This window comes from Myxine glutinosa, chromosome 5, assembly GCF_964187855.1.
Source record: "Myxine glutinosa chromosome 5, kmMyxGlut1.1, whole genome shotgun sequence".
NCBI lineage: Eukaryota > Metazoa > Chordata > Myxini > Myxiniformes > Myxinidae > Myxine > Myxine glutinosa.
In genome coordinates, this window is record NC_136265.1 from 120511503 (window position 1) to 120523716 (window position 12214).

At 48.2% G+C, this 12214-nt stretch overlaps 1 protein-coding gene across 1 annotated transcript; it reads left to right on the top strand.

Annotated features, from left to right (window-relative positions):
• Positions 1-886: 886 nt before the first annotated feature.
• LOC137427167 (S-adenosylmethionine synthase) lies at positions 887-6400 on the top strand. The gene is made up of 11 exons (XM_068116396.2): positions 887-1207; positions 2502-2593; positions 2758-2835; positions 3384-3506; positions 3604-3716; positions 3831-3974; positions 4086-4301; positions 4433-4531; positions 5501-5584; positions 5698-5831; positions 5942-6400. The coding sequence occupies exons 2-11, from the start codon at positions 2503-2505 to the stop codon at positions 6042-6044; spliced, it is 1185 nt and encodes a 394-aa protein (XP_067972497.1). The 5' UTR covers positions 887-1207; position 2502; the 3' UTR covers positions 6045-6400.
• The last annotated feature ends 5814 nt before the right edge of the window (positions 6401-12214 follow it).

Below are 12214 nucleotides of genomic sequence, written 5' to 3' on the forward strand. Positions count from 1 at the left end.
TGAAATGTTGTGTATGTGTCCTATCCCCTCTCTCCCCATCTTGTCTACCGCTCCCCTGTTTTGTATTTTGTGTGTTGGTTTGACTTTTTGTGTGATTAATGTTAGCTCTTTCACGAGCCTCGATCTTGTATCCAAAAAATAAATAAATAAACTTCATGGAGCAGGATCACAAAGCAAGTAGCAAATAAGTGTAACTAGTATTGTGTCGTGTTGCTTAGCTTAACTAACTAGTTCTCTCATACAATATATCTCAAACTTAGTGGGACGGATTCGGACATAGCAGGTGAAAAGATGGACCTTGAGTGACGTCACAATTAGAGATATTGTGGATGTCCTGCAGGAGGTCTTCGCTAAACTCTGTACTGGGGTCTTCAGCATTTCAAAAACGGGGCTTCACTGAGCTGAAAGTGTCACGCAGGTGTTGTAAAGATACCTAGTTCGCCTAGGTAATATGTGACGTCAGCACCTTTATAACCAAATAAATATTTTTGCTTGCATTGACGCTTCATAACGGAATCCAGTGTTTTGACATTTGAAGACACCAACACGAATTTCTTCTCCCCTCGTCATCTGGTGGATGGGATCGAGATTATTTAATTCACTTGTCTTCGCTGTAATCACATATTCAGCCAATCACGACCCTCAACGTGAGAACACCCACAGGCCTCCTCCATCCTGCAAATCAACAACCTTGAACCAGTCGATCCTTGGGTCCACTCACATCTCGCTTATCTCATCATTTTGTGCACTTCAGGGCTTCCATCGGACGTTGACCAATAAGAAAACACGATCGTATTTATTGAAATGCCGCATGCACTGCGGACCGGCCAATCAGAGAGGAGCTTTTGTAACGGACCAATGGCGTGAGGTAACGCCCCATTGCGTCACACAAACATCACGTGGTATTTCAGTGTTATATAAGTCGGTACGAAGACGAAAGTCATTCTTCTCATCTCCGCCTCCGTTGCTTTGAAACCTAAAGGATTTTTTTGTCTTTTTGTAAATTTGACTTTGTCCGGAACACATTCCCTAACCCGCTACATCGACACATTAGTACGGCCGTCCTGCGCTGATTGTGCTGCAGTCTGCTTCCGATTTGTCCTCACGTCCTGTCTTTTATCGGTCGTGGTCTCACCCGCTCCCTGTTTGTGCCCGTGTTGCTTCGCTCTGCGACTCGTTGCCATTTTGCCCTCGGCTCCAAACCAAGGTGGGTTCTGCGACTCGCACGCACTTGTGTCTATGTACGAGCTGCCTGCCTATTCCTGTCTGCGCGCTGTCTCTTATCGAAGAGCTCTTTGTCTCTCGGACTGTGCTGGACCACGCGTTCTTGTTATCCTGTACGCGTCCAGCAGGTGTGTTACACCGTCTCGGTTTAACTCTTATTGCTCGCGTCGTCCTCGAGTACCCGCTCCGTGCTCCGTGACGTCATCACGGGTCATGTCGGCATGACCCGGGCTATTATCGGAAGTGCTTCACTCTGTCCTTTTACTCCCTTAATCACTCCACGCCTTGCTTTTTAACCCCTTCATCCCCACCTCTCCCCACACACGTACTCGGTTTTTTGAATCCAACTCTGCCGTATTTGGTTCTCACCCCCCCCTCGCCCCCCCCATATTTAGTTTATGTTCATATCTCCACCTGTATTTCGTTATCTTCATGCCCACTGTATATTTGGTGGTTTTACCCCCCCCCGCCCCCCCCCAATCAATGTGCACCACCTATAGATGGTTGGCTCCGTTCCCCCTCCCCAGCCCCCAGTTTTTCCATTTTTAGTCCTTCCAACCCCCCCCCCCCCCTCTTTGGTCTACTCATCCTCCCCCCTCCATCTTTAGTTTGCTCATCGTTCCCCCCCCCCCCCTGTTTTTAGTCCCTCCACCCCTAACCCCCCCCCCCCCAACCACGTTTTGGATCTGTCCATCATTGAGCCCCCCTCCCCGTTTTTAGTCAATTATCCTGCCCCCCCCCCCCGTTTTTATTCTCTTCATCCCATTTTTCATCCCTGCAACCCCCCCCCCAACCCCCTGTCCTTGGTCTATTCATCTCCCTGCCCCCATCTTTAGTCTAGTCAAACCCCCCCCCCCCCAACATCTTTAATGTAATCACCCCCCCCCATCCCCATCTTTATTCTGTTCATCCCCCCCCCCTTCCGTCTTTAGTCTACCCCCCCCCCCCCTCCTTTAATACATTTTTACCCTCCACCTTCCCTTTCCCCCCCCTCTCCCTCTCCTTGGCATTGACTATCCCTTGAGGTGAACGTTCTTCATCCGGTTCCTGCGGTGTTACCTTGAACCGGTAGTCGGGTGCGTGTAGCAAACTCGTCATGATTATGGTAAAGGACGGTAATCCAAGGTTTGTATGTTTCATGATAATGATCGTATTGAATAGCGCTTGAGCGTGGCTCACAGGTAACGATGCGTCTACCAACACGGATGGACCGTCTCGAACAATAATGATCGACAAGTCGATCGATTATCACAAGTCTTCCCATCGCTCGCCCCCAGGATGAAGTCTGGACTGAATGGAGTCTCGGAGATGATGCCCGGCGAGGGACATTTCCTGTTCACCTCGGAAAGCGTTGGAGAAGGTCACCCAGGTACGGAGTGCATCGTTTTTGTTACCGACTATTTCTCAAGGTCCCCAGGACTCGTGGTCTTTCCCCTTGCTTCACCTTTCATTCCTCGTATCCTCGTCTGCCGTAGTCGTTCTCCCTTTTCTACTTCCTGATTCCCTGTTATTCTTCTGATGTACCTGTTGCAGACAAGCTGTGCGACCAGATCAGCGATGCCGTCCTGGATGCTCACCTGAAGCAGGATCCCAATGCACGTGTCGCATGCGGTGAGTGGCGATTGATTTTAAATACCATCTCTTGTCCCTTGCGTGGTGGTGGTGGTGGTGGTGGTGGTGGTAATCTTCACTCTACCCCACATGTTCCATTTGTTTCCCTCATTGCCCTCCCCCCCATCCCTCCCCCCATCCCTCACCCTTTCCCCTTTACCGTGCCACGGTGTACCTGCATTACCCCACGATGGGGTTTTTTATAGTGTTTACACCACTGTGTTGTAGGAAACTCAGATCATGTTTATTCCAAAAGTTGTGCTCATGGTTGTTTTTCATTATAACTAATTAGTGCGGAGTCAGGACGATGGTTCTTCTTCATTTGCTCGTGTTTTGTTGTAAATGATGGTAATTAGCTCTATTGGTGTTCATATAATGTATTTCAGCAAACTGTGGTTGTGTGGTGTTGTGGTTGTGTGGTGTTTAAACCCCATCTTTGTTTGCGGAAGATTTTCCGCTTTGGGAGCGGGTGAGGGGGCGGTTGGTGGTTGCGCGTGGAGACCTCACCCGCGTGGTTGTTTTCACGAGTTGTCTGTATTGGACCGCAGAGTGCGTGGCCAAGACCGGGATGGTCATGCTGTGTGGCGAGGTGTCGTCGCACGCAAACGTCGATTACCAGAAAGTTGTGCGTGACACTGTGAAGGCGATTGGCTACGACCACACCTCAAAAGGTATTGAAGGTTCTCACCTGATCTATCGTGGCCTCACCTGATCTATCGATATGTATTTGTTGGGGACCTGACTTGCTGAACCTTATGTACTCACCAGGATTCGACTATAAAACTTGCAATGTGCTGGTGGCTTTGGAAGAGCAGTCTCCTGATATTGCTCAGTCCGTCATGGGCGATCGCTGTGAGGAGGACATCGGCGCCGGAGACCAGGTATGCCTCCTGTACTCGTCGATTCCTTCCCTGCACCTCATTGTCCCTGCCACGATCCATGTTTTGTGTTTGTATTCTTAATTGTGCTTCCTGGTGTGTGCCACCTTTGCTCAGGGCCTTATGTTTGGTTACGCAACGGATGAAACCGAGGAGTGCATGCCCCTCACCTTGCTCCTCGCCCACAAGCTGAACGCACGGCTCGCCCAGAGTCGACGCAATGGCTACCTTCCCTGGCTGCGCCCTGACTCGAAGACACAAGTAAGGTGGTGTGAAGGTTCCCGTGAGCCCCTAGCCCTAGCGTGAGCCTAGTCTCGCGTGTGTGCACCTGTCGGTTTGTTTGATCGCGATCGTGCTGCGTCGCCTTCCCAGGTGACCGTACAGTACAGGCAAGACCGTGGTGCCGTCGTGCCCATTCGGGTTCACACGGTGGTGATTTCCGTTCAACACGCCGAGCACGTTTCGCTGCCAGAAATGCGGGAAGCGCTTGCCGCGGAGATCAAGGCCGTGGTCCCGGCCAAGTACCTGGATTCCGCGACCAAGCTGCACCTGCAGCCGTCCGGTCGTTTTGTCATCGGAGGGCCCCAGGTCAGACTGGAACGCAATTTGAGTGACGTGTGGCAAATCTTTTTCTCTCGGGTGAAGCCCCCCCCCCTCCCGGCCCCCCTTCTTTCATCTCCGACTTGCTCGAAATCTAAAGTTTTGCTTTTCTTTCAAAGGGCGACGCAGGCCTCACCGGGAGGAAAATCATTGTGGACACGTATGGAGGTTGGGGTGCCCACGGTGGGGGAGCCTTCTCTGGAAAGGACTTTTCAAAGGTACCTGACGTGTGTTGAATACCGTCCGTGATGTTCCTGTAGTAAAAGGTACCTGACATGATGTTCCTGTAGTAAAAGGTCACCGTCCATGGGGTTCCTGAAGTAAAATAAGGTGATTGCCTTACCCCTCACCCCTCACCCCTCACCCCTCACCCCTCTCCTCCCGTGTGGTGGAATGTCATGTTTTTTTTTTTTTGTTTTTTTTTGACCAATCTTTGGCCTTTGTACAAACCTGTAATGACAACATAGCTGTCGTGTCGATAAGCCACTGAAGCAACCTGCGTTATGCAACGCAAGTTGTCATGGGGTCAAAGTTCAGGTACCCGTTTGGATTGGCTCGCTACTCCCATCGAACAACCATCTGCATCGTCGTTGAAAAAAATGGCTTTAGTTACGGATCCCCGTCCTGTCTTATCTTTCACTTCATGGTCTCGTGTATGTTTGCTTGTACTTTCGTCGTTTGCTCCACATCTGCAGTATTGTAATAATCTATTGTCTGCATGAGTTTGTCCTCCTCGGATTCCACTATTGGTTTCCTTTGGATGTTGGACGTCTACTTTCTACAAAGGTGGTTTTGTTCAACTCAATATGTCGATCAACTCCACACTGGTGCCGCTCCTCCACCCCCAAGTTGCCTTGTCTAGCTGAGCACCCCCCAGCCCCAACGTTCTCGTTTAGCTGAGCACCCCCCCCCCCCCTCCCTCTCCTCTCACTGTGCCATCATGTGGGTTGTTGAGTTGGTTTCATGATGTTTCCATCAATTCTAAAACATCCTTTTATGCAGATTCACCTCTACAGTTTGACCTCCACGCCCCCCCCCCCAACCTCCATTGCTTGCTGTGTAAATGTGATCACGTTAATTTAATTATAATTTATTTTTTATTCTCTCTCTCGTGCTGAGGGTACAAATGAGGTAAATCAAACCGTCCACACGAGGGTGAACAAAATGGCAACCCCGTTGTTCCTCAGGTTGACCGTTCGGCTGCGTACGCGGCTCGCTGGGTTGCCAAGTCGCTGGTGAAGGCGGGGCTCTGCCGTCGCGTGCTCGTTCAGGTGAGTTCGGCATGACCTACTTGTCACAGCTATGATCCATGGAACAGATGATTGCATTATCTTGATGCTTCCCTTTGACCTGCTGCTTCAGAGCTTTCATTTCCTGTTTGCAGCTGTCCTACGCCATCGGACTCTCTCACCCATTGTCGGTCTCCATCTTCAGCTATGGAACGTCTGAGCTCTCGGAATCGGAGCTTCTGGAGCTCGTTATTGCAAACTTTGATCTTCGTCCCGGAGTCATTGTAAGGTATGGTTTGGTGACGTCGTCCAATGCTCTATTCCTCTTCCTGTGAGCGACGGAGGGCTTTCCCAATGTATTTTGTCCTTCATCTTCTGTGGCTTTATCTCCTCCGCCAGGGACCTGGACCTGAAATTCCCCCGTTACCAAGCGACCGCCTGCTACGGGCATTTTGGCCGGGACGAGTTCCCGTGGGAGAAACCGAAGAAGCTGACCTTGTGAGCGGATACTCCGTGGGACGAAGACCTATCTCGCCACTTCCCGTCTCCAGCACATAGTTTTGATTCTCCCACAATGACATTCCCATTTCCACTTATTCCTTCCCTTCCCAAACCTGCCGTCGAGGTAGCACTGACCCGTGGTCCGGGAGCCGTCGATGGGGTGGATTTGAGGGGGAGGTAGAAAGCACCATGGGGTCACGTAATACAGAGAAGTGACCTGGTTTACAGCTTTCCATTTGCCCTCGCACTCCCACCGCCATCTCCTTCCGGATTTTTGATTTTAATCCCGCTTGTTTCGGCGTCTGTCGTAGTGAATGGAAATTAAAGTTCGGGGGAAAGATCTCCATTGACAAATGAGTACATGACTGACACGTTCTGTGAGAGCCTCCTAAAGGTCGGGTGGAGCTGTCCTTTATTTTTAGCTCATCTTACCACGATCTTGGTCTACATTTCCAAGGGGTCGGCATTCCAAGCTGCCAGGATAATGTTACTCGCTGTCCGTGGAGGGGGCATCAAGTTGTTGGTAGAAGGTCTTGAGATTTTGCCAACAGCTTTTCAGCAAATTCTTCTCGCATTTCAACCCTGGTGTTGGGCTAGCGGCTAGGGTGCCGGCTTAGGATCCTAGGATCCTGGGTTCGAATCCCGGTCGATCGCTGCATTAACGCCAGGGGGGTTGACTCAGCCTGTCATCCTTCCGAGGTCGGCTAATTGAGTACCAGTTCACTGGTAATTCCCTGTTTGTCGTTAAAGGCGGCAAAAAGGGTTGGCGTCAGGAAGGGCATCCGGCCGTAAAACATTGCTTCAAAAAGGGGACCGAAAAACAACAACAACCACGGTTCCCGAAAAAGGCCAATCCCTGCTTTGCGGGGAAAAATGGCCTCTAAAGGTGGTTTTTTTTTTTTTTTTTTTAATTTCAACCGTTAATTGAGAGCACTCGCGTAGAAGTAGAATTTTTTTTAATTGGCCAAACTCGGTGGTAAATTTAATCGGTAATTAAATATATATATATATATTAATTAATAAATGCAAATCCAAATTGCTGTTTCTTGTGAATTGTGGAAAGATTTTCATACCTCAAACAGTTTTAAAATAATAATAATAATAAATAAAGAGTGCTCGAGGACGCAAGTTCCATGTAGCTGTGATTCGGCCACTTCTTTTTGAAGATTTTTGTGAATGTAATTACATTTTCTGGGAGCCCTTGTGATCAAGGCGCTTGTGTATGTTGAGCTCACCTGCTGCTACACCTGTTCACTTTTTTTGGGGGGGATTTTAATTACTGCGAGCTGGTTTAGAATGCTTTAAAAGATGATCTGAGTCGTAATATTTCACCTGTACTTGCCGGGGGTTATAGACTCGGCAATTACTAATCTTATTAGGGGTAATTATAGTTATACCAAAAATCAGCTAACTTGTTAAGAGGCACCCAGCATATGATGAAGTTGTAAGATGATAAAACGGTCGCTTGCAGTAAATGATGGGGTAATTTAAATAATCCTGGGGGAGGTTATTGAGCTGGCTGTCCAATTGGTGTTGACCGTTTATTATGGTCAAAGATTGAGCTTTTATTTTGATTGGTTGACAAGAGAAACGTTTATTCCCCAAGAAATCCCAATGAACGCTTAGTAAACGAGTCACAGAACTTACTACGTGCGTACACTAGTAACTATAACGGGTTATTGGTGCTCTATCTGGATTAAGCCATTTAAATCCTCCTAGAGGAAGTGACGTAACAGCGCGAGGAGCTCGAGCTGGCGCTCCTGCATGTGGCCTCCGGGGGGGGGGGGGGGGGGGGGATGGGCCTCGTTAGCACCCGCCCACTTCAACCGTGCCTGATTTGCTGGCTCAGCAGCTAGCTCCGCCTTCATTTGTGACGCGACGACTTTTAACGAAAGCTCGACCCTCGTCATCTCGCACGAACTTATTCGTATAAAAGTTTAGAAGGAACGATTGGTCTTGGTTCGCATCGCAGTTTCATTAAACATTGATGAATCGAACATTTGTAGTTTTCACCAAGAAGACAACGCGGCCTCGCTGATTGGAGCACACTGTACGAGCGTTCCGGTGTGTGTGCACTGTACATGTGACCTTGCGATTGCCATTTCAAATAGATCTGTGGTATTTTGTGCTGCACCACGAGGTGGCAGCGGCACGATGAACTTTAACCCTGCGGAGGAACAATTTGAACCTCGAGCGAGTTACTCATCGGGATCCCAGGTGTGGTTCGGGGAACCCGGGTCGTCGCGGCGAGATGGTGGTGACTGGTGGGTCACGTGACCCGTGAGAAGACGCGTCCGCGAAGAAGAAGAAGAAGACCGCTCATTGGATCCGTTTACGTCTTTGATCGATAACGAGGTTATCCCAAGGGATTTGTGTCGTTCATTGTAAGTCATATAAAAATGGATAATAATTAATGATTTTGTTCATCACGTCCCTCCCTGAAATAAATTCTATTCCAATTAACGTTCAGTTGCTTCTGTATTATTAAATTGTAAAAGTTGCTGAACTTGTGAACAAGGGTCATTCCCCCATAATTAGAGGGGTTAATGTGTGTGCCGCCCCTCAGATGGGCATTAAGCCGGTTGTCCAATCATTAATTGGACGACGTTAAAGATCCTACAGTCTCCTGGGGAAAGAGTGGTGCAGCTTAGCTTAGCTTTGGAGGAATGGTCACGTGATGTGGCCGGTCAATAAGGACACACACACACACATCCCCGGGAATATTGCCACAAATGAACTACAACTGGAGGCAATCCGGGGTTCGGTGGCGACACTGAAAAGATAACTTGGAACAAAACGATGAAAAAGTTGAACAGTTTGGTCCATGAACCGGGATCTCTCACCGATGAGGAGGAGGATACTTTGGGTCCTGGGAGGACTCCGTTCCACCTCCTGAACCCGCAAATGGAGATAACAACCAACAACACACACACACACACACACACACACACACACACACACACACACACACCCTCCTTCACTCCCGCTCCCCTTCTCTGTTCATATTCCCGGCACAAAGCCATTTCTGCGTGGCCTGACAACGCCAGGTACCTTTACCCACGTGCACACACAAGATACGCGATGATGTATGACGTATAGTGATGGAAAAAGTGAAGAATACGTTCATGGCACTTGAGGGGGTCTCAACAGAAAGGTAAACGTGGTGAGAGGTCTCAGAGTGTGTTGTGCTGCCAGGATGGTCTCGAGGTACACACACTCACCTCTAAGCTGTCTAGACTGGGTTCGAATCCAGACCCAGCTCATAAACTGTCCTGGTGTTTCACAGACACGGTGATTCATCAGTGTATGTGACATCCCTCGTATTGATGGTAAACGGACGTCCCGTCTGCCGGGAGTAGTTGGTGGATGTTAAAGATCCCACGATGTCCTCTGCTGGGTGAGCTTCGGCCTCCTTCATGTGCCCCTCCACTCTCTCCTCCCCCAATAGAAATTCCTCACTATGCCAGTACCTATGGGGCGCCCGTATTCACTTTTACCCCGAGCACCACGAACCCTGACTACTCTACTGATGATATACACATACCCGTCCAGATGCACACAAGACTTACACCTACCTGTCCAGATACACACAATAGTTACACCTACCTGTGCAGATACACACAAGACTTACACATAAACGTGTCCAGATACACACAATACTTACACCTAAACCTGTCCAGATGCACACAAGACTTACACCTAAACCTGTCCAGATACACACAAGACTTACACCGAAACCTGTCCAGATGCACACAATACTTACACATACCTGTCCAGATACACACAAGACTTACACCTACCTGTCCAGATACACACAAGACTTACACCTACCTGTCCAGATACACACAAGACTTACACCTACCTGTCCAGATACACACAATACTTACACGTACCTGTCCAGATACACATAAGACTTACACCTACCTGTCCAGATACACATAAGACTTACACCTACCTGTCCAGATACACACAATACTTACACCTACCTGTCTAGATGCACACAAGACTTACACCTACCTGTGCAGATACACACAAGACCGACACCTAAACCTGTCCAGATAGACACAAGACTGACACCGAAACCTGTCCAGATGCACACAATACTTACACCTACCTGTCCAGATACACACAAGACTTACACCCACCTGTCCAGATGCACACAAGACTTACACCGAAACCTGTCCAGATGCACACAAGACTTACACCTAAACCTGTCCAGATACACACAATACTTACACCTACCTGTCCAGATACACACAATACGAACACCTACCTGTCCAGATACACACAAGACTTACACCTACCTGTCCAGATACACACAAGACTTACACCTACCTGTCCAGATACACACAATACTTACACGTACCTGTCCAGATACACACAATACCTACACCTCAACCTGTCCAGATGCACACAAGACTTACACCTAAACCTGTCTCGAGTCCAGATAGTCTAGTAGGAAGACTAGGTCCCCCTGCACCCCCCGGAGATATACTTCTAATCAGTGTTTCTAGATTGGAAAAAATGTGTAGAAAATGACTAGCTATGGCCCCAAGCTGAAAAAATGTCCCACATACCATTTTTATGCAAATTACTGCTGCCATTATCAAAAAAACGATTTTTGACATATCTCAGCCAATATTGCAGATAATTGAAAAATGAAGGTGTCTAGACCCATGTTTTGAAGGGCATAGATCATGATAGAACTATTCATAACATGATTACATGTGTCTATGGTATACTAGTATGCATATTAATGCTGTAATTACAAAATAATCAGTTTTACAAATGATAAGGATACGTTAATACTGCAGATAACTTAACATGGTACATAAGGGGTCTAAACCCAGGTATTTTCAAGGTTAAATGTCAACGAGATGCTCCTGAGTCTTGCATAGGGGCGGGACATTGGCAGTAACATTGGTACCACTCAACTTTTCTTCCCACCATTGACTTTGTATTGCGAGAGATTTTCACTTGCTTATTTAAAGGTTTCTCACCCAGCATCTCTCCGTTACACTTGTGAAACAGCTGGAGGTTGTTGGTCTTCACAGAGTGGAGGAGCATGAAGACAAGATGGCAGTGGGTAATGAACGACATCCAGAAGGCAGCTGTCTTCCCCAGGTGGCCCTTGCGCACCTTTTCCTCAAAGGCATGGTACTTTTTGATGAGGAGTAGAGTTGAGGGGTCTTTGAGGGCTTCATCGAGGTGCTCTCGGTTGCAAGACTGGGTCATTCTGAGAAGCACAGCAGGGTCAGAGATCATGATGTTCTCCTCCTCAGTGAATCTCTCCATCAACAGCCTCTCCATTGCCTCACACACTGTTTTGAGGCAAAAGAGGGACTTTGCGTAGGCCTTTCCACTGAGAACACCTTTGAGAGATCCACTTGTTACTAGTTGTGCCTCAAAGAGAATCTCTGCATATCCAGAACCACGCATCTTGTGTCCAGTGAGCATCCCGATGTAGTTCATGGATGTGTGGAAGGGTCCAATCGTTACTACATGACTAGCAAATTCATTTGGCCAGCGCCAGATGATGGGAAGGGCTTTCATGCAGACACCCAGATCAAATGTATTCAGGACCCATCTCTGACCCACCTCAGCAGTTGCTGCCTCGGAACGCTTCAGTAGCTCACGAACAACTGCGTTGTCTGTGATCGGTTGGTGGATAGGCGTGCAGTAGTCGACTGTTGATTTGCTGGGTGGGGGAGAACCAGTTGCAGAGGTGAAACCCCCTAGCTGAAGTCAAGAGTGTGAGTAACATTATAGTTAGCATCTTACCTGGCTAGATTGGAGGATGAATACCAAGAACAACACACAGATGGAATGGAAGACTGAACTTTCAACTGAGGTATTCAATAACATCAACGTTACCAATTGATACGAGCGCGCGACATTACCAATTGATACGAGCGCGCGAGCGCGCATGTTACATGGATGGAAATGTAAAATGGCAGCTATAGCAGCACTAATTTGGATCTCTAGTCTGTCATTTCTGCACTGTGATTGGATAACATAAAAAAATATGTTTGGGAGTTAACAGCAGGAGTTGGTAGATTTTACGTGGGCTGGGTGAGAAACCTTTAAATAAGCAAGTGAAAATCTCTCGCAATACAAAGTCAATGGTGGGAAGAAAAGTTGAGTGGTACCAATGTTACTGCCAATGTCCCG

Coding starts and splice junctions, on each gene's coding strand:
- LOC137427167 (XM_068116396.2), top strand. CDS start 2,503: ATGAAGTCTGGACTGAATGGAGTCTCGGAGATGATGCCCGGCGAGGGA. Junction 2,836..3,383: donor CAATGCACGTGTCGCATGCG/GTGAGTGGCGAT, acceptor ATTGGACCGCAG/AGTGCGTGGCCAAGACCGGG. Junction 5,832..5,941: donor CGTCCCGGAGTCATTGTAAG/GTATGGTTTGGT, acceptor CTCCTCCGCCAG/GGACCTGGACCTGAAATTCC.